Raw genomic sequence first — 20,383 nt, 5'->3', positions numbered from 1 at the left:
AAACAAAAACCCACAAATTCTGACAAACTCCAAGCATTGATTATGCAAGAATGGGCTGCCATCAGTCAGGATGTGGCCCAGAAGTTAATTGACAGCATGCCAGGGCGGATTGCAGAGGTCTTGAAAAGAAGGGTCAACACTGCAAATATTGACTCTTTGCATAAACTTAATGTAATTGTCAATAAAAGCCTTTGACACTTATGGAATGCTTGTAATTATACTTCAGTATACCATAGTAACATCTGACAAAAATATCTCATAACACTGAAGCAGCGAACTTTGTGAAGACCAATACTTGTGTCATTCTCAAAACTTTTGACCACGACTGTACAGTATGTTGCTGGGACGGTTGAAGGAGGGGGAGAGGGGTGAGGGAGGGGGAGAGAGAGAGACAGGGGAGAGGAGGAGTGACAACTTTGACAGTCCCCCACAGTTGGCACCAAGGATCCAGGACGCTTTAGGCTGGACAGGAGAGGGCCAGAGAGAAAGAGCGAGAGAGGGTTAGAGAAAACGAGAGAGAAGGATAAGGTTAGTTCTATGATAAGGAAGGAAGGAACATCAGATCTATTCCTCCCCAAGTTCACCTTTAGAACCCTTTTCCAGGGGATTAACGAGTGCGAAGAGAGAGATTTTTTTTTTTTTATGACAAGAAAAGGAACATGAAAGAAATCATCATTAGACGTACTTGAAGTTATCTCTTCCTTCTCGCACCTCTCTCTAATTTAATCTTAAACCCACTCCAAGTTCCCCAGAGGGACTTCTCTCTGTTTCAGTAAGTATTCTCTTTAATTCTCCCTCATTTACTCTCCCTCTCTCACCCTCTCTCTCACTCTCTCTCTCTCTCTCTCTCTCTCTCTCTCTCTCTCTCTCTCTCTCTTCCTCTGTTTCTCTTCCTCGCTCTCTTTCTCTCTCTCTTTCTGCGTCTCCGTGCCCTACTGTGTGATATGAGGACTCATCAATGTCCTACTGTATGGGTAGTGCTCTAATATAGTTTTTAAATAAATGTGTGTGTGTGGTGTGTGTGTGTGTGTGTGTGTGTGTGTGTGTGTGTGTGTGTGAATGTGTGATTGTGTGTTAATGAACACCTGTTCAGTGATTTTGTGTAAATAATCTCAGTCACTCTGTGTGTGTCCACTTTCATGCTGTTTAGGCGTTCCCAATTTGTCTTATGGGTGGCTAGCGGCATAGTCAATATAGTCAATAAATGGTGTGTGTGCATTAATGAAGTGTGTGTGAATTAGTAGTAATAACCTCTTTGTCTCTCTCCCCCCAGTTCTCTGTGTGTAGATAAAACCATTTATTTCTCTGTGGCAGTTTTCTCTTTCTTTCACTTCTAAATCTGTGCATCCAGCCATCAGAGCACGTTCCTCTGCATAGTTGTGTCCTCTGTGATAGGTGTTGTGGCTCATTACGTGTCCATTATAATCAGTGTCCCCTGTGCATTCACTGTTTGGAGTCTGGGTGTCTGTCACTACCTCTGTCTCTGTCACTCATATGGCCTGACTCACCCTGTCTCTCTCCTCTCCTCGCCTCTCCTCCTTTTCCTCTGTCGTTCTAAATGCTTCCTACTCTGTCTCTTCCTCTTTCTTTCTCCTTATATCTCAGTGTGTGTCTGTGTGTGAGTCCCTCCTCTCTCTCTCTGATTGTGGCAGCCTGCCGCGAGAAGTTTGGTCAAGTCAATGTCGATGTTTCTCATGAGACTGTTTGTGCCTGTGTGTGTCAGATAGTGTGTCTCTGCACTACTGTCCACTCTATCCTGTGTGTGTCAGATAGTTTGTGCCTCTGCACTACTGTCCACTCTATCCTGTGTGTGTCAGATAGTTTGTGCCTCTGCACTGCTGTCCACTCTATCCTGTGTGTGTCAGATAGTTTGTGTTTCTGCACTGCTGTCCACTCTATCCTGTGTGTGTCAGATAGTTTGTGTCTCTTCACTGCTGTCCACTCTATCTCTCTCTTCTTTCTACTGCTCTGGTCTCTGTGTTCTGTACTAAGTGTCAGTATATTTTTCTCAAGGGATAAGCAAAAGCATTAATTTCCCCTGTTCCTCTCTCCCTCTCTCCCTCTCTCTGTTCTTCTCTGTTTTCCACACAGAGAGAGACAGAATCGGAAGAGTCCATTCCTCCTGATTCCCACCCAAGTGGGAATAAAAACAGGATTCCAATCTTTCTTTCTGCTCCTCCTCTCATCCCTCGTTCCCCTCCTCTCCGTCATGACGTTGCTGGCCTCTGAGAGGTCGCTTCTCATCCGGAACAAATTCCGCTCAGGTGAGGATCGGGCCGGGCCGGTTGGAGTGGGGATAGATCGGGCCGGGCCGGGTGGGGTGGGGCTGGCAGGGAAGGGAAGGGAGGGTACTTAGGCCTGGGGTGTGGGACTAAGTTGCCCTTAGGCTGATCTTGGGTCATATATACAGTACTGTCTGTATTAAGTCATAAAGTGTCACTCAGCCTCTTGTTTCTCTCAGTCACCCGAGCCCATTGCTGAAACTATGATAACTAGTAATGATTGATGACTATAACATTAGCATAGAAGTTATTCTGGAATGATTGTGAAGGATATTGGCAGATAAGTCTAGTCTTGGTTACATTAATCATGAGGATGATTAATCAGGTAAACACAGGGGCGCAACTTTGGTTTTAGAGGTTGGGGGCGACATAATATATGTATATATTTTTTTCTTCAGTCAGATAAACACTCCAAACAGCCTACACAACCGCTCGGAGGCGTACGCATGGTCCTAAAGCACACCGTTGCCTCGTTTTGTATCACATTCCAATGGTAAAACTGGGGGGGGGGACAAAAATGCAATTTCAGAATGTGGGGGGGACCAGTGAAAGTTGCGCCCCTGGGTAAACATATTGATCGTTGTATATCTATTTATTGATTGATACCACAGAGCTCTCCTGAATAGACATACCAGAAGCTTCACCACAAACCTTTTAATCTCCCAATGACAGTATTTGTAGCATATTAATCTCAGAACCCAGAACCAAGTTTTACAGCTAGCTATGTTTTAATCTGTCATGAGAGATAAATGGAATATAGCTACTTTCTGTCTCTATTTCCAACCATAATGATGTGAAGTTCTGTTTGTTTACACTGAGGGCTCAGTACACAGTGAACTAAAAACTCTTAGGGCTTCTGGCAAATTCAAACATATAACAAATTAATGTCTCCTGAGTGGCGCAGTGGTCTAAGGCACTGCATCGCAGTGCTAACTGTTCCACTAGAGATCCTGGTTCGAATCCAGGCTCTGTCGCAGCCGGCCGCGACCGGGAGACTCATGGGCGGCGCACAATTGGCCCAGCGTCGTCCAGGGTAGGGGAGGGAATGGCCGGCAGGGATGTAGCTCAGTTGATAGAGCATGGCGTTTGCAACGCCAGGGTTGTGGGTTTGATTCCCACGGGGGGCCAGTATAAAAAATAAAAAAATATGTATTCACTAACTGTAAGTCGCTCTGGATAAGAGCGTCTGCTAAATGACGTAAATGTAAAATGTAAAACAGCATTGGAGGTACAGTTATAAGATTGGAAAATATTTGGATGACATTATACAGATGCCGTATCTTAAATTTGATCATCCTGTAGTTGCAGTTTTAAAAAGGCTTCTAAAGTTTGCAATTTCCACTTAAAACATTTCTGACTTGATTTGCCCTAAAGAAAAATGTATCAACCTCTACAAATTTTAATCCACATAACAATTCACATTTTCTGTTGCTGCAGGATTATTTTCCTGGTGTAGCAAAATGGCTCAAATTAAGATCCTACATCTGTAGCAAGAAATGTGTAAAGCTACTGAATCCTTTTGCACGTTGGATTTCTTTACAATGTTTTGTGTTGGGCCATCAGCCATAGGCTACTGTCCTTTAACTAGCAGCAGTTGTGTTCTAGAATTGGAACGTGTCTCCTTAAAAATGGCCGCCGCTGTTGTTATCGGTCTGCTGCTGTCATAAAGAGGCTTGGTAGGGACAGGAAATTAGGTCATAGAGACATTCCTGCTGTTGTTTTTTTCCACCAGCTGTTCATTACCAGGCCTTTCTTGGGCAGCTGGAGGTTCAGATTAGATTTGATGAGTTTATTTATTTATTTAAATACCAGGAAGTGTTTTGAGGTTTCCAGATTGGATTCATTAGAAGAGACATTTAAATGAGTTAGACTCGCTAACTAAGTATCAGCTGCCCTGCTGCTTTGAACCTACTCTCTATTCAGCTATGGAGGAAATGGTTGTAGGCTATGAAGGACCAATCGACCAATCAATACTTTTGTCTATAGGTGAATGTTGTCTGATTGGTTGATGTTTAATTAATAGCCTATGGATGGAAGGATGGCAATATGGGTTGTGTAACTTGTGTTCAAGAAGAAAAGTGGTAGGATGTGCTGTGCCTGTGGACAGTGGTGGTGTTAGTCAAGGATCTTAATTTGACCAGTTTCTCACGGCAGGAAAATAATCCTGCAGTAAAAGGAAATGTGTGTTATTGTGTGGATGATAATACATTGACATTTTTGTAGGGGTTGATACATTTTTTGTTAGGGCAAATCAAGTCTGACATTTTAAAGTGGAAATTACAAACTTTAGAAGCCTTTTTAAACCTTGAATACACTACAAATTTGCATTTCCTGTTGTGCAGGACATTTCATGCAACAACAGGGTGATCAAATTAAGATTTTACATATGTACTTCAGCTGTGAAATCATAATAATGATAATACTGCATTTGGTAGCTGCTAAATGATAAATTATCGTTGATAACCTGTAAGGTTCAGTATGAGATTACTTCACATTATAGACAGTTGAGGAGACAATTATAATCTCCATCCAATCTCTGTTATCTCTCTCTGTCCATGAATGCTTGCCCAAAGCAGGAAGATAATCTCACTGAGCTAAATCCATTCATACCTTCAGTAGCTTACACTGTCACCTTCCTGCTCTTATCTGTCATCAAGATTCTTGCTTCATTTGTTTCCACTCAGTTACAGACTGTTAATTGTTAACGGTAAACTGAATTGAGCTACCATCTGTATATGGCTTATAAATGGTTTATAAGTAGTCAATCAACTCTTATGGGTACCTTTTAAATGATTATTAAATGTGTTAGTTACCTGGAGCGGGTCAAGGGCCTATCTGTAACTTTAGGTGGGTCCTGTAATCTCACCTCTGAGAGTCCAATCCATTATTCCACCTCACAATCCATTCCACATACAGGACCATGACCGAGTGAGCATGGAGGCTTATGTGAGTCAATCAGGGTGCCCAGTCCAATACTGCACCAAGAGGTAGCTGTTACCAGGCTAAGATATAGCTGTTACTGTAGAACCAGGCTAAGTGGTGTTTTTACTGAAGTAATGTAATGGGGTCTCTTTTCGAGTAGCGGTCAGCTGACAGAAAAGAGGGGAGGAAGAATTTACTTAGCGTGCATGACAGTGACGAAGGGAGGGAGGTGGAGAGTGCTGAAGAGAGAAGGACAGCTGAAGGGGGGATGGGGGCGACAGAAATAGACATACTGACAGATAAATAGTTACAGCCCCCCCAAACCCCTCTCATCCTGCTGTCCCCTCCCTCCCTCCCTCCCAGATCTCAAAACTCAGCACTGAAATGCATTGTGGGAAATGTCACCCAACCTATCGGCCCCTCCCCCAATAAACCTCTTAGTGTGAAGACGTGTGTGCAGTGTATGTGTGTGTGTGTGTGTATGACTTCATGACTGTGTGTTTGCTGCCATATGTGACACATTACTTTATGATGGAGTGTGTGCAGAGATGTACTAAGATTGCTAAGTCACATGTTACTATACTATTCCAGAGCAATATGGTACTACAGAACATATAACAATAGTTAACCTTTTACCTATAGTTACCTTGCAGGTTATTCCAGGTATTCTCATACATCCAATTCACCACATTTCTACTGCTTGTCTTTCAGTCTTGCAGTTGAGGATTCAGAACCGAAGGCAAAATGAAATCGACTCTGGTGAGTGGAGTTACTGTTTATGTCTACTGACAGGGTTGGGGTCTTCTCTCTTCTTTACATTGCCTTCTAACGACTGCTCTCTCTCTCTCTCTCTCTCTCTCTCTCTCTCTCTCTCTCTCTCTCTCTCTCTCTCTCTCTCTCTCTCTCTCTCTCTCTCTCTCTCTCTCTCTCTCTCTCTCTCTCTCTGCATGCTGGGAGTGTTTGGTGCGTGCTGGGAATTGTTTGAGTGAGTGCTAAGTGCGAGTGTTGTGTAGAGTTAGATATCCTGGGTTTTCCTTTTCTTGGTGATATCCTTTTTTCTTCTATGCATGATTAAGATTATTATTTCTATTTTTTTTTGTTGTGGTAGAATTAAGTATATTGTTTTTCGTGTCGAAATTACCCTGATTTTGGTGGGGATGGCGGCCCGAATCGGGACGCCGTCCCTGTCACTTCGACACGGCTTTAGGTGTGTTACTGAAGCTACTGTCACGGTGGAAGAGGTTTTGGTCGCCGTAGGAGAGAAGGTAGGATATGAGAATGTTGCTTATGCGTCACGGATGAATAAAGCGGTGGTGGTATTTCTTAAAGAAGAGCGCCTTGTTGATCGTATGGTTGAGCATGGCATACTTCTTAAAGGAATGTTTATTCAAGTTACGCCGCTTTTTTCTCCGTCAACAAGGGTAACGATTTCAAATGTACCGCCGTTCATTCCAAATGAGCTATTGGAGCGCGAGTTATTGCGCTTTGGGAAGTTTGCAAGTTCAATTAAGGTTGTCCCATTGGGTTGCAAACACCCGGCGTTGAAACAGGTAATGTCGTTTCGGCGACAGGTGTTTGTTTTTGGACTCACCGGAGCAGACTTTGGAGTTAGCGTTTAAAGTCAAGTATGACAATAGACTGTATATGGCTTATGCTAGTACGGGTAGTCAACGGTGTTTTGAGTGTGGGGATGTTGGTCATAAGCGACATGCTTGCCCGAAAAGGGAGAAGGCAGAGGGAGGGGCGCAGGTGGTCCTCGTAACGCCTGGGCCCACTGATGTAGGAAGAGGTGGGCTGACAGTGGTAGAACAGCCACACGCATCTGTTGCTGAGGAACAAGTTGTCCGTGTTGAGGGCACAGAGGTGCAACTTGTACCAGAGGGAAATGTTATGCAGCAGAAAAAAATGGTTGTAGAAGGTAAGGATGGATCTGAAGGGCCATTTCCTCAGACTGGTGAGGAGGTGCCCAGTACGAGTGCTGTGGTACAGGAGGGGGGTACATGTGGAGCTAATCTCCCAGGTAGTGGAGGAGATGCCCACTAAAAGTAATGGGTTACAGGAGAGGGTTCATGTGGAGCTAATCTCCCAGGTAGTGGAGGAGATGCCCACTATGAGTGCTGGGGTACAGGGGGGCTAGTTTCCCAGGTAGTGGAGGAGATGCCCACTATGAGTGCTGGGGTACAGGGGGGGCTAGTCTCCCAGGTAGTGGAGGAGATGCCCACTATGAGTGCTGGGTTACAGGGGGGCTAGTCTCCCAGGTAGTGGAGGAGATGCCCACTAAGAGTAATGGGGTTCAGGTGGGGCTAGTCTCCCAGGTAGTGGAGGAGATGCCCACTACGAGTAATGGGGTTCAGGTGGGGCTAGTCTCCCAGGTAGTGGAGGAGATGCCCACTACGAGTAATGGGGTTCAGGTGGGGCTAGTCTCCCAGGTAGTGGAGGAGATGCCTGGTACGAGTGATGGGGTGCAAGTGGGGGAGTGTTGAAAGGGATGTGGTAGAGGGGAGTCAGTGGTCTGTGGCCTCAGTTGAGGAGGATCAGGAGAAGGATATGGATATGGATATCTCTCTTGATACGGTATCAGCTGGTGAGGACTCAATTTACGATCTAGAGGAGGTAAAAGGGTTTCTGGATCAGACTTTTGGGAAATCTGTCAAATTGGCAGATTATTTTGATGTTGATAAGTTTGTGAGGTCAGCGGTGATGTTACAGAAGACGGTGGGGTTAGACCAGTTGAGTGAGAAGAAGCGGTTTCGCTTGAGGAAATTTGTTACTGCTGTTGCAGCAGCAAAGGGTGGTGGGAAACGTGGTCAGGTTAAGAGAAAATTTAAATAATGATGATGATTATGCCTCATAGGGTGTTCTATTCTCTTTGTCTGGTTTCTCTGTGGTATCTTCTGCTTTTCCTTTGTCTTTTCTATATGGAGGTACTAAGGGTAGGTTCTCTCAACATTAATGGAGGAAGGGACAGGAATAAGAGGGCTTGGGTATTAGAAGTAATAAAACAGAAAAGGCTTAATGTAGTTTTCCTACAGGAGACACATAGTGATGAGGAAAATGCGGCTGACTGGGGTATGTGGTGGGAGGGGCAGCATATACTCAGTCATGGTACTAATTTCAGTGCTGGGGTGGCAATCTTGTTTTCTTCAGGCTTAGGGGTGACTGTGGTATCTACAACAGAGATTGTCAAGGGTCGGGTTTTATTGGTCAAGGTGAATGTTATGGGGTTTTTGTTTGTTTTTTTGAATGTTTATGCTCCTAATGAGGGTACAGAGCGTATTGTTGTTTTTGATAAAATAAAGGAAACCTTAAGACAGTGTGACCAAGAGGGGTGTATGGTTTTAGGGGGGACTGGAACTGTACAGTGGATTTTACTGTTGATCGCACCGCTGAAGAACCTCACCTGCGGTCAGCAATTTGTCTGTCTGGTCTATTAACTGAGTTTGAGCTTTCTGATGTGTGGAGAGTAAGGAATGCAAAAGTTAGGCAGTACACATGGCTAAAAGTTAATGAAGGTCATGTCAGTGCAGCAAGGTTAGACAGGTTGTATGTATCTGAGCAATACTGTAGTAGGGTTGGAAGGTGTGACATTACTCCTGTGGGTTTCTCTGATCACCATATTGTCACTGTTGATATTCACTTGTCCTGTCCACGAAGGTCATCATCTTATTGGTATTTTAATGTTAAATTGTTACATGATGTCATGTTTTGTGAAAGGTTTTTGTTGTTTTGGGAAAAATGGAGGGTTACAAAAGGGAATTTTGAGTCCTTGAGACAATGGTGGGAGGTTGGGAAGGCCCAAATACGATTATTTTGTCAACAGTATACTGCTCTGTCTCGAATTGAAGTTAAAGAGACTATCAGGGCCCTTGAGCAGAACATTAAATCTATTGAATTGAAGTTGCTCACTCAGAATGACCCCGGACTAGTCATGAACTTACAGGACAAGAAACATGAATTGAGGTCGTTTCTGCATGAAAGAGTGAAGGGTGCCTTGATTAGGTCTCGTTTCGCTTCCCTCAAGGATATGGATGCTCCTAGTGCTTTTTTTTTTAACCTAGGACAGTCGACATTGCAACGTAAACAGATGGTCTGCCTTCGTCTCCCTGATGGGAAGGTGACCACGGACGACAGTGAAATGCGTCAACATGCCGTGGATTTCTATTCTGCCCTCTATAAGGCGGAGGATTGTGACTCTCTGTGTACTGAACAGTTGTTACACGGTCTTCCTCAATTGGGACCTGAGCAAAGAGTCGCATTGGACTCTGACATTACACTGCAAGAGCTGTCCACAGCAGTTATGCAGCTCTCAACAGGCCGAGCCCCTGGCATTGATGGTTTACCATCTGAGTTTTACAAGCACTTTTGGGGGGTCTATTGGGGAGGATTTTTATGAAGTGGTGTGTGAATCTTTTCATGAGGGCTCTCTTCCTGTATCTTGTCAACGTGCGGTACTTTCACTGTTGCCAAAAAAGGGGGATTTGGCTCTCATAAAAAATTGGAGACCTGTTGCTTTGCTGTGTGCAGAATATAAAATTGTTTCTAAATGTCTCTCAAACAGGTTGAAAGAGTATCTGGGATTGTTGGTCCACAAGGACCAGTCCTACTGTGTACCTGATCGCTCTATTGTTGACAACTTGTTTCTAATAAGAGATGTTTTGGACATTTGTAAACTGTCTGATGTAAATGTGGGTTTACTTTCTTTGGATCAGGAGAAGGCTTTTGATCGTGTGGACCACCAGTACTTGTTTTAAACAATGAAAGCCTTTGGGGTTGGGGATGTTTTTTTGTCTTGGATGAAGTTACTGTATGCTGGGGCCTCGTGTATGGTGAAGGTGGGGGGGTGGTTTGAGTTGTCCCATCCCTGTCCAAAGGGGCATCAGGCAGGGATGCCCAATTTCAGGGCAGTTATACAGTCTGGCGATTGAACCAATGCTTTGCTTTTTAAGAGCGAAGCTTACTGGTTTCTCTGTGCCAGGTGTAATGAAGGGTCCCACGATAGCACTGTCTGCGTATGCAGATGACGTGACAGTTTTTATTACAGGGGATGAGGATGTTAAGGTTCTCTCAGACGCCTTAAAGGTGTATGAGGGGGCCTCCTCAGCTAGAGTCAATTGGGGAAAGAGTGAAGCGCTGTGGGCAGGCCAGCTTCAGATGGGGTCCGCTCCACGGTTACCAGGGGGCTTCAGTGGGGCAGAGATGGGATGAAGACTTTGGGGGTTTTTCTAGGCTCCGATGTCTTTCAGAAAAAGAACTGGGAGGGTGTAGTGGAGAAAGTGTGTGCCAGACTGTCAAGATGGAAATGGGTGCTGCCCCAGCTGTCTTATAGGGGAAGGGTACTGGTAGCTAATAACCTAGCTGCCTCTACCCTGTGGCACAGACTAATGATTTTACAGCCACCAAAGGGTCTGATACAAGAGCTTCAGAGGACCCTTGTCAACTTCTTCTGGTCTGGACAACATTGGATTAAAGCTTCAGCCCTGTACCTGCCACTGCACGAGGGTGGGCAAGGCCTGGTGGACATTTCTTCCAGGATCATGGCTTTCCGGCTTCAAGCAGCCCAGAGACTGTTGTACAGTGACGGTTCTAGCTGGGTTGACACAGCCTACGCATTGATGAGGAGAGCGGGCTGTTTGGGCTTAGACAAGCATCTTTTCCTCTTAAAGCTGGAGGGGGGTGAGTTGCCTGGCCTGACTCCATTCTATGAGTCTGTTATGCAGGCTTGGAGAGTTCTGGTCAAGTCCCGTAAGGCCTGCACGCCACCAGGGATGTGGCTTTTTGAAGAGCCTCTTTTTCACAACACTGCCATCCAGTCCCGTGTTCTGGGTTCAGCTAGCCTACGTTCATGCCTGTTAGGCGTGGGGTGTACTAAGCTGGGTCATCTGATGTGGAACAGGAATAGGTCGTTGGAGGAGCTGGGAGAAAGAGCGGGGATCCGATCGTCTCGCCTACTGAGGAAGGTCGTCGCTGAGGTCTGTGATTCCTTGCCAGTACTTCATCTGCAGTATGTGACTGACACCTCCAATTCTGATCGGTGGAAGGAGGGTCTGGATTATGTGTTCCCTGCACTGATTGTTAGTGCTGCGGCGGGGGCATTCGAGGAGGACGTGGGGATGCTGCTTTCCTTCGATACCCCGGAGCTGGGGGAGTTCAAGGAGGTGGGAAAGAAGGCCATGTACAGAACATGTGTAAAGGTGTCCCATGCCTCTTCCCTGGAAGGGGTAAAATCGACGAGGTGGGCGGGTGTGCTTGGTCCAGGTGCCTCCCCAAAAGGCCGCTGGCGAACACTATACAAACTGCCTATTGATAAGAGGACAGCTGACCTCCAATGGAGGATAATACATGGAGCCATAGCCACCAACATGTATCTGGTACACCTGGATCCTACTGTTGGGGAGGAGTGTCCATTCTGTGCTGAACCTGAAACTCTGGCACATCTGTTTTTACAGTGTCCCAGGTTGGTCGGGATGATTGACCTGATCACTAACTGGTTCTCAGCGCTGGGAGAGGTTTTCTCTTCCCAACTGTACATATTGGGGCCAAAGTACAGGTTTAGTCAGAAAGCTGTAGTTTTGTTGCTTAATTTTGTGTTAGGGGCAGCAAAATTAGCCATATGGAAGACCCGAAAGAACAGTATTCGGGGACAGGGGTCTGTGGATGTGGTGGGAATGCTGGAGGGAATGGTGGCAGCAAGATTGAGAATTGAGTTTGCCTATTACAAACTGGTCAACAATATTGATCTGTTCATGAGTATATGGGGCATTCAGACGCTGTTGTGTTCAGTTACTGTGGAGGAGGAATTGGAGTTGTGTTTTTAATTGATGTGTAAATACGGTTTTGTATGAGTATTTGTGTGGTGGGCTCCCAGACCCAATAAAGATTATTTAAAACTCAAAACTCTCTCTCTCTCTCTCTCTCTCTCTCTCTCTCTCTCTCTCTCTCTCTCTCTCTCTCTCTCTCTCTCTCTCTCTCTCTCTCTCTCTCTCTCCCCTCTCTCTCTCCTCTCTCTCTCTCTCTCTCTCTCTCTCTCTCTCCTCTCTCTCTCTCTCTCTCTCTCTCTCTCTCTCTCTCTCCCTCTCACAAAGGAGATAAAGATCAGAGTAAAGCTCTGGTGAGTAGCTCACTGTTTCTCTCAACCTAAAGACGATACTTGTTGTCTCCTTTCTTCACCTCTTAGACAAGTCGCTGACAATACATCCGACAGTAGGCTAAAGTAAATGCAAGTAGTATAAATACAGATATTGTTCAACGATAAGAAAACCCTATGTATTCATGACAGAGTCTCTACTGCTATTGTTGATGGGTCAATTCCATTTAAACAGAAAATCAATTTAATAAAGAAATAATGATAATTTAGGCCATATCATTTTTAATATGTGGTCTAAATTGAATGAATTGAATTGAAATGGAACTGACCCCAAAACTGTTTTGCTGGTTTGACCTGCTATCTCCCAATGTAGCGTCTAACTGACAATGGTGCCACTCAGAAGTCGCGCCGGTGTGGTCTGAACACTAAAACTGCACAAGGTGATGATGCCCCGTCTGTCTGTCCACTGTATTCCTGCTGTCTATTGTCTGACTCATTTAGTATGCTCCCAGCAAAACATAACACTCTTCATCATCTATCTCTGTCTCTGTCACTCTGTCTTTCTCTTCCCCTCTAACTACCCCTCTCTCTCTCTCTCTCTCTCTCTCTCTCTCTCTCTCTCTCTCTCTCTCTCTCTCTCTCTGTTGCACTAGCTCTCTCTCTCTGTTGCACTAGCTCTCTCTCTCTGTCGCACTAGCTCTCTCTCTCTGTCGCACTAGCTCTCTCTCTCTCTCTCTCTCTCTCTCTGTTGCACTAGCTCTCTCTCTCTGTCGCACTAGCTCTCTCTCTCTGTCGCACTAGCTCTCTCTCTCTCTCTCTCTCTCTCTCTCTCTCTCTCTCTCTCTCTCTGTAACATTATCACTACCTCTCTTTGTTTCTTGCTCTCTCTGGCTCTCTCTCTCACTCTCCCTCTATCACTCTCTCACTACCTCTCTCTGTGTTTCTTTCTCTCTGTCTCAATCCATTTTCTCTTATCTACTCTAATTCCTCCACTCCTCTTTACCTGTAGAGTGATGAGGAAATGAAGGTTCAGAGCCCTATGATGGAATTGGAATTCCATTAGCTGTCAATCACACGTAGATATGAACCATGTTGCTCTCCATAACAGGCAGGTTTCATTGGATTAAACAAGTCAGCCAAGCAATGATGGACAGAACACAAAACCCCACCCATCGAGGGATGGAGAACTGTCGTTTTCTCCATCACTCACATCTCTCTCTCCCCTCCTCTGTTACATCTCCTCCTCTCTCTCTTCCTCTCTTTTCTTCTCTCTATCCTCTCCTCCTCTCCTCCTCTGTACCCTCTTCTCCTCCCTCTTCTCCTCACTATCCTCTCTTCTCCTCTCTCCTCCTCTCTTCTCCTCACTATCCTCTCTTCTCCTCTCTCCTCCTCTCTTCTCTTCACTATATTCTCTTCTCCTCACTATCCTCTCTTCTCCACTCTCCTCCTCTCTTCTCCTGACTATCATCTCTTCTCTTCACTATCCTCTCTTATCCTCTCTCCTCCTCTCTTCTCCTCACTATCCTCTCTTCTCCTCACTATCCTCTCTTCTCCTCTCTATCCTCTCTTCTCCTCACTATCCTCTCTTCTCCTCTCTCTTCTCCTCACTATCCTCTCTTCTCACTATCCTCTCTTCTCCTCTCTCCTCCTCTCTTCTCCTCACTATCCTCTCTATCCTCTCTTCTCCTCACTATCCTCTCTTCTCCTCTCTCTTCTCCTCACTATCCTCTCTTCTCACTATCCTCTCTTCTCCTCTCCTCCTCTCTTTTCCTCACTATCCTCACTATCCTCTCTTCTCCTCACTATCCTCTCTTCTCCTCTATCCTCTCCTCCTCTCTCTTCTCCTTTCTATCCTCTCCCCTTCTTCTTCTCTGTAACCTTTCCCCTTGTATTTATTCCCTTGTCCATTGTGATTAAAAGACCACTATTAATGTTGCATTTCTGGTGTTGTTGTTGTTGTTGTTGTTGTTATTGTTGTTGTTTTGTGTGTCTCCAGGGGTATGTGTTTCCTTTAAGGCAGACATTTTGGGTACCCCTGCTGGGTTGAACTGGGATTGAGTGCCTACAGTAACACAGTTATGCATACGCAAACACACATCTGCTCTCAGCTCCTGTTGCTTCTGTCTCTAACAGACAGGAGTGTGTTGCTTCTCTCTCTAACATACAGGAGTGTGTTGCTTCTCTCTCTAACAGACAGGAGTGTGTTGCTTCTCTCTCTAACAGACTAGAGTGTGTTGCTTCTCTCTCTAACAGACAGGAGTGTGTTGCTTCTCTCTCTAACAGACTAGAGTGTGTTGCTTCTCTCTCTAACAGACAGGAGTGTATTGCTTCTCTCTCTAACAGACAGGAGTGTGTTGCTTCTCTCTCTAACAGACTAGAGTGTGTTGCTTCTCTCTCTAACAGACAGGAGTGTATTGCTTCTCTCTCTAACAGACAGGAGTGTTGTTGTTGTTATTGTTGTTGTTTTGTGTGTCTCCAGGGGTATGTGTTTCCTTTAAGGCAGACATTTTGGGTACCCCTGCTGGGTTGAACTGGGATTGAGTGACTACTGTAACACAGTTATGCATACGCAAACACACATCTGCTCTCAGCTCCTGTTGCTTCTGTCTCTAACAGACAGGAGTGTGTTGCTTCTCTCTCTAACATACAGGAGTGTGTTGCTTCTCTCTCTAACAGACAGGAGTGTGTTGCTTCTCTCTCTAACAGACTAGAGTGTGTTGCTTCTCTCTCTAACAGACAGGAGTGTGTTGCTTCTCTCTCTAACAGACTAGAGTGTGTTGCTTCTCTCTCTAACAGACAGGAGTGTATTGCTTCTCTCTCTAACAGACTAGAGTGTGTTGCTTCTCTCTCTAACAGACAGGCTTGTGTTGCTTCTCTCTCTAACAGACAGGAGTGTGTTGCTTCTCTCTCTAACAGACAGGAGTGTGTGTGGGGCCGGGAGGCAGAAGAAGGCTCGGCTGGCTGACGACCTCGGAGAGAAGATCCAGCGTCGGCCAGGACCTCTTGAGCTACTGCACAAACACATACTGCCTCCGGAGAACCGTGAGTTAACACACACACACGCACAAAATAACTATAGACGTTTTCAAACAGTCCAGATGTCATTACTAATAAACCTTTTCCTTCTTCCCCTGCCTTCCTTCTCCCACTCTTCCCTTAGGCCCCGTCTCCTTCTCTCTCTCCTCAGATGTCTTCCAAGATGACATCTCTTCCTGCTCCTCCTCCTTGTCTCCCGAGCAACTCAGGGTCCTCCAATCACCTGCACTCTCCTCATCGCCGGGGCTCTCAGACGACCAATCACTGAGTGACCTGTCGCCTGGGGTCTCGCCCCTTACCCACAGTACCGCCCATGCTCAGGTGAGATGAACTTCCCCTAAATCCTAACCTCAACAATCAGGTGAGATGACCTTCCCCTAAATCTTAACCTCAACCATCAAGTGAGATTACCTTCCCCTAAATCCTAACCTCAACCATTGGGTGAGATTAACTTCCCCTAAATCCTAACCTCAACCATCAGCAGGGAAAACACAAAACTGCCTTTAGAACTGCAAGTCATGCTTGGGTTAAAGCATCTACTATAACCTGTTTATATTTCTGTCCTGCTTTCCTGCAGTCTATCTTGGCGTTGCTCCCAGCAACTGAGGGCATCAGGCAGCCAATGTGCATGACTGTGGGCGACTCCAACTCCATGGCAACGACCGGGACACTAAAGGGGATGTATCTGACCTCCCATGCCACGCCCCTGCTGCCAAAGGTACTGGAACAGGGTTACTCAGAAATAGATCAAACACACATCTAGAATAATGTGGAAATGCATCTGTAAAAAGCATGATAGAAATTAAGAATAGATTGATAGAAGCATTAACAATGGATTAATTGATTTATTGATTGGTGGTAAAGTCAATCAAACATAATCCCATGCATATGCAGTATTACAGTATTACAGTATCCCCGATGTTAATGTATTGTCTGCATAGAGAGAAATACATGTTTTGACTGAGGGTCAGGTACAGTAGATCAGTAGGGACTCTTCTTCTCCTGTATAGTTATTCAACCACATAGCATAATGTACACACTCACTCTGGTGTTACGCATTCATTAGTGTCAACAGTCACTACCAACGGAACTATGCCCTATGGCTTAACACACACACACACACACACACCTGCTAGATGTCACAACTGACTGGATTGTCAGTTGTCACGGTTTCACACATCAAATCAAATCAAATTTTATTGGCCACATGCGCCGAATACAACAGGTGTAGACATTACAGTGAAATGCTTACTTACAGCCCTTAACCAACAATGCATTTCTTTTTTAATAAAAAAGTAAAATAAAACAACAACAATAAAGTGTTGAGAAAAAAAGAGCATAAGTAAAATAAAATAACAGTAGGGAGGCTATATATACAGGGGGATACCAGAGCAGAGTCAATGTGCGGGGGCACCGGCTAGTTGAGGTAGTTGTGGTAATATGTACATGTGGGTAGAGTTAAAGTGACTATGCATAAATAATTAACAGAGTAGCAGCAGCATAAAAAGATGGGGTGGGGGTGGGGGGGCAGTGCAAATAGTCCGGGTAGTCATGATTAGCTGTTCAGGAGTCTTATGGCTTGGGGGTAGAAGCTGTTGAGAAGTCTTTTGGACCTAGACTTGGCACTCCGGTACCGCTTGCCGTGCGGTAGCAGAGAGAACAGTCTATGACTAGGGTGGCTGGAGTCTTTGACAATTTTGAGGGCCTTCCTCTGACATCGCCTGGTATAGAGGTCCTGGATGGCAGGAAGCTTGGCCCCAGTGATGTACTGGGCCGTACGCACTACACTCTGTAGTGCCTTGCGGTCGGAAGGCCGAGCAGTTGCCATACCAGGCGGTGATGCAACCAGTCAGGATGCTCTCGATGGTGCAGCTGTAGAATTCTTTGAGGATCTGAGGACCCATGCCAAATCTTTTCAGTCTCCTGAGGGGGAATAGGCTTTGTCGTGCCCTCTTCACGACTGTCTTGGTGTGTTTGGACCATGATAGTTTGTTGGTGATGTGGACACCAAGGAACTTGAAGCTCTCAACCTGTTCCACTACAGCCCGTGCGTTGAGAATGGGGGCGTGCTCAGTCCTCTTTTTTTTCCTGTAGTCCACAATCATCTCCTTTGTCTTGGTCACGTTGAGGGAGAGGTTGTTATCCTGGCACCACACAGCCAGGTCTCTGACCTCCTCCCTATAGGCTGTCTCATCATTGTCGGTGATCAGGCCTACCACTGTTGTGTTGTCGGCAAACTTAATGATGGTGTTGGAGTCATGCCTGGCCATGCAGTCATGGGTGAACAGGGAGTACAGGAGGGGACTGAGCACGCACCCCTGAGGGGCCCCCGTGTTGAGGATTAGTGTTGCAGATGTGTTGCTACAAGACCATGGTGCTTGCCTACGGAGCTGTGAGGGGAACGGCACCTCCGTACCTTCAGGCTCTGATCAGTCCCTTCACCAAAACGAGGGCATTGCATTCATCCACCTCTGGCCTGCTGGCTCCCCTACCTCTGCTGAAGCACAGTTCCCGCTCAGCCGAGTCAAAACTGTTTGCTGCTCTGGCACCCCAATGGTGGAACAAGCTCCCTCACGACGCCAGGACAGCGGAGTCACTCACCACCTTCCGGAGACATTTGAAACCCCACCTCTTTAAGGAACACCTGGGATAGGATAAAGTAATCCTTCTACCCCCCCTTACCCCACCCCAAAGAAAGAAAAAAAAAACATTGTAAAGTGGTTATCCCACTGGTTATAAGGTGAATGCACCAATTTGTAAGTCGCTCTGGATAAGAGCGTCTGCTAAATGACGTAAATGTAAAAAAATGTAAATGTTGTTACCTACCCTTACCACCTGGGGGTGGCCCGTCAGGAAGTCCAGGATCCAGTTGAGAGGGAGGTGTTTAGTCCCAGGATCCTTAGCTTAGTGATGAGCTTTGAGGGCACTATGGTGTTGAATGCTGAGCTGTAGTCAATGAATAGCATTCTCACGTAGGTGTTCCTCTTGTCCAGGTGGGAAAGGGCAGTGTGGAGTGCAATAGAGATTGCATCATCGGTGGATCTGTTGGGGCGGTATGCAAATTGGAATGGGTCTAGGGTTTCTGGGATAATGGTGTTGATGTGAGCCATGACCAGCCTTTCAAAGCACTTCATGGCTACAGACGTCAGTGCTACGGGTCGGTAGTCATTTAGGCAGGTTATCTTAGTGTCATTGGGTACGGGGACTATGGTGGTCTGCTTGAAACATGTTGGTATTACAGACTCAGTCAGGGACTGAAATGAAAATGTCAGTGAAGACACTTGTCAGTTGGTCAGCACATGCTCGGAGTACACGTCCTGGTAATCCGTCTGTATGTTGACCTGCTTAAAAGTCTTACTCACATTGGCTACGGAGAGCGTGATCACATAGTCATCCGGAACAGCTGGTGCTCTCATGCATGCTTCAGTGTTGCTTGCACCGATGCGAGCATAGAAGTGGTTTAGCTCGTCTGGAAGTCTTGTGTCACTGGGCAGCTCGCGGCTGTGCTTCCCTTTGTAGTCTGTAATAGTTTTCAAGCCCTGCCACATCCGACGAGCGTCAGAGCCGGTGTAGTACGATTCAATCTTAGTCCTGTATTGACTCTTTGCCTGTTTGATGGTTCGTCAGAGGGCATCTTATAAGCGTCCGGGTTAGAGTCCCGCTCCTTGAAAGCGGCAGCTCTACCCTTTAGCTCAGTGCGGATGTTGCCTGTAATCCATGGCTTCTGGTTGGGGTATGTACGTACGGTCACTGTGGGGACGACGTTATCGATGCACTTATTGATGAAGCCAGTGGCTGATGTGGTGTACTCCTCAATGCGCCTCATGCTAAGATTCAGCCCTTGATTCTGACTGTTCAACCTGAAAGGATCACATATGTTACATGACATATTGTATACACTCCTGCTGTTAACTTTGCCTTAGGAACTCATAACATGGTAGTACTTTCAGAACTGGCAGTACTCATCAGAATTGATCTGACCTCTCTCAGGTTATATCGTTTATGTACTGTATTTTGACAATGCTTGAATAATATATTTCTAATAAGAATATGGGATTTGAGAAATATTACTTTGATTCATTCTTCGTCTCTCCCTCTCTTCCTCTTTCTTTCTCCACGTTTCTCAGACAGCCCGGTCTCTCACACCTCCCGCCGACTCTTCCTCCCTCACTCCCTCCCTGACTTCCTCTCGTCCCCCCCGCCCGCGGAAAACACGGGACTCACAGCCCAAGATGAAGAAACTCAAATACCACCAGTACATTCCCCCCGACCAGAGAGGCACAACCGGAACTGCCGGTAATACTCTTTACAATTTTTAAAAACATTATTGTATTTTATGTATATTTTACCTTTCATACAATACTTTCAGTCCAATGTGCTTTACATGACAAATGTTGTCAAAATGAGTCCACTACATAGCAGGGAAGTTGATCATTATTAACATTGTGCTCAGGGGGAGGGGCCAGTCAGAGGAGCCCCATCCCGGCCCAGCCCATAGACCCCGCCTACCCCAGCCTCCTGCAGCAACAGCAGGTGTTCCTCCAGCTGCAGATCCTCCAGAACCAACAACAACAGCAGCAGCAACAGGACCAGCAGCAACAGCAGCAGCTCACCGTCACACCCAGGTAGGTACCACTACACACACACACACCACACAAAACCTCCCTCCCCCTGGGCCTTCTCACAAGAACTGTGGTTTCATTCAGATGTTATACTGTTCATCAGACCATTTAAAGTTGGTTAACCATTACATGGGCGCTGGCAACTAATGAGCATGAATGTTTTGTTTTTATCAAAGTGGAGACACCAACCAAATCATGAGGTTCTCTGGAGCCACACCCCAGAACCCTCAGCCTGTATCCAAGGCAACAAACCCCACCCCTGTGGACACAAGTCCCTCCCACACGTCTGAGCTCCTCCCACCTAACCTGGTCGACCTCACGGTAAAATGGGCAGAATAATAACTTGAACATTTGAATGTTTATAGCACTTCTCACTTCCTATTTATCTGTACCTCCTCTTCCTTCTTTGGTCCTTGCTTGCTTCTCATCATTCTCTG

General features: G+C 45.9%; 1 protein-coding gene across 2 annotated transcripts in view; it reads left to right on the top strand.

Moving 5' to 3' along the window:
- The first annotated feature begins 438 nt into the window (after positions 1–438).
- The window catches only part of LOC121542923 (myocardin-like), a 64,286-nt gene continuing 44,341 nt past the window's right edge, over positions 439–20,383 (top strand). For both annotated transcript variants that reach the window (XM_045226486.1, XM_041852552.2), the window contains exons 1-11: positions 439–772; positions 2,092–2,264; positions 5,916–5,963; positions 12,287–12,312; positions 12,662–12,728; positions 15,205–15,330; positions 15,449–15,645; positions 15,902–16,042; positions 19,452–19,620; positions 19,778–19,949; positions 20,123–20,267. In XM_045226486.1, coding sequence (XP_045082421.1) covers positions 2,210–2,264; positions 5,916–5,963; positions 12,287–12,312; positions 12,662–12,728; positions 15,205–15,330; positions 15,449–15,645; positions 15,902–16,042; positions 19,452–19,620; positions 19,778–19,949; positions 20,123–20,267 — 1,146 coding nt within the window. In that variant the 5' untranslated portion in view covers positions 439–772; positions 2,092–2,209. The remainder of the gene's footprint in view (positions 773–2,091; positions 2,265–5,915; positions 5,964–12,286; positions 12,313–12,661; positions 12,729–15,204; positions 15,331–15,448; positions 15,646–15,901; positions 16,043–19,451; positions 19,621–19,777; positions 19,950–20,122; positions 20,268–20,383) is intronic.

The sequence above is a fragment of the Coregonus clupeaformis genome, chromosome 17 (assembly GCF_020615455.1).
Source record: "Coregonus clupeaformis isolate EN_2021a chromosome 17, ASM2061545v1, whole genome shotgun sequence".
Taxonomy (NCBI): Eukaryota; Metazoa; Chordata; class Actinopteri; order Salmoniformes; family Salmonidae; genus Coregonus; species Coregonus clupeaformis.
This window is presented reverse-complemented; position numbering and strand designations above follow the sequence as displayed.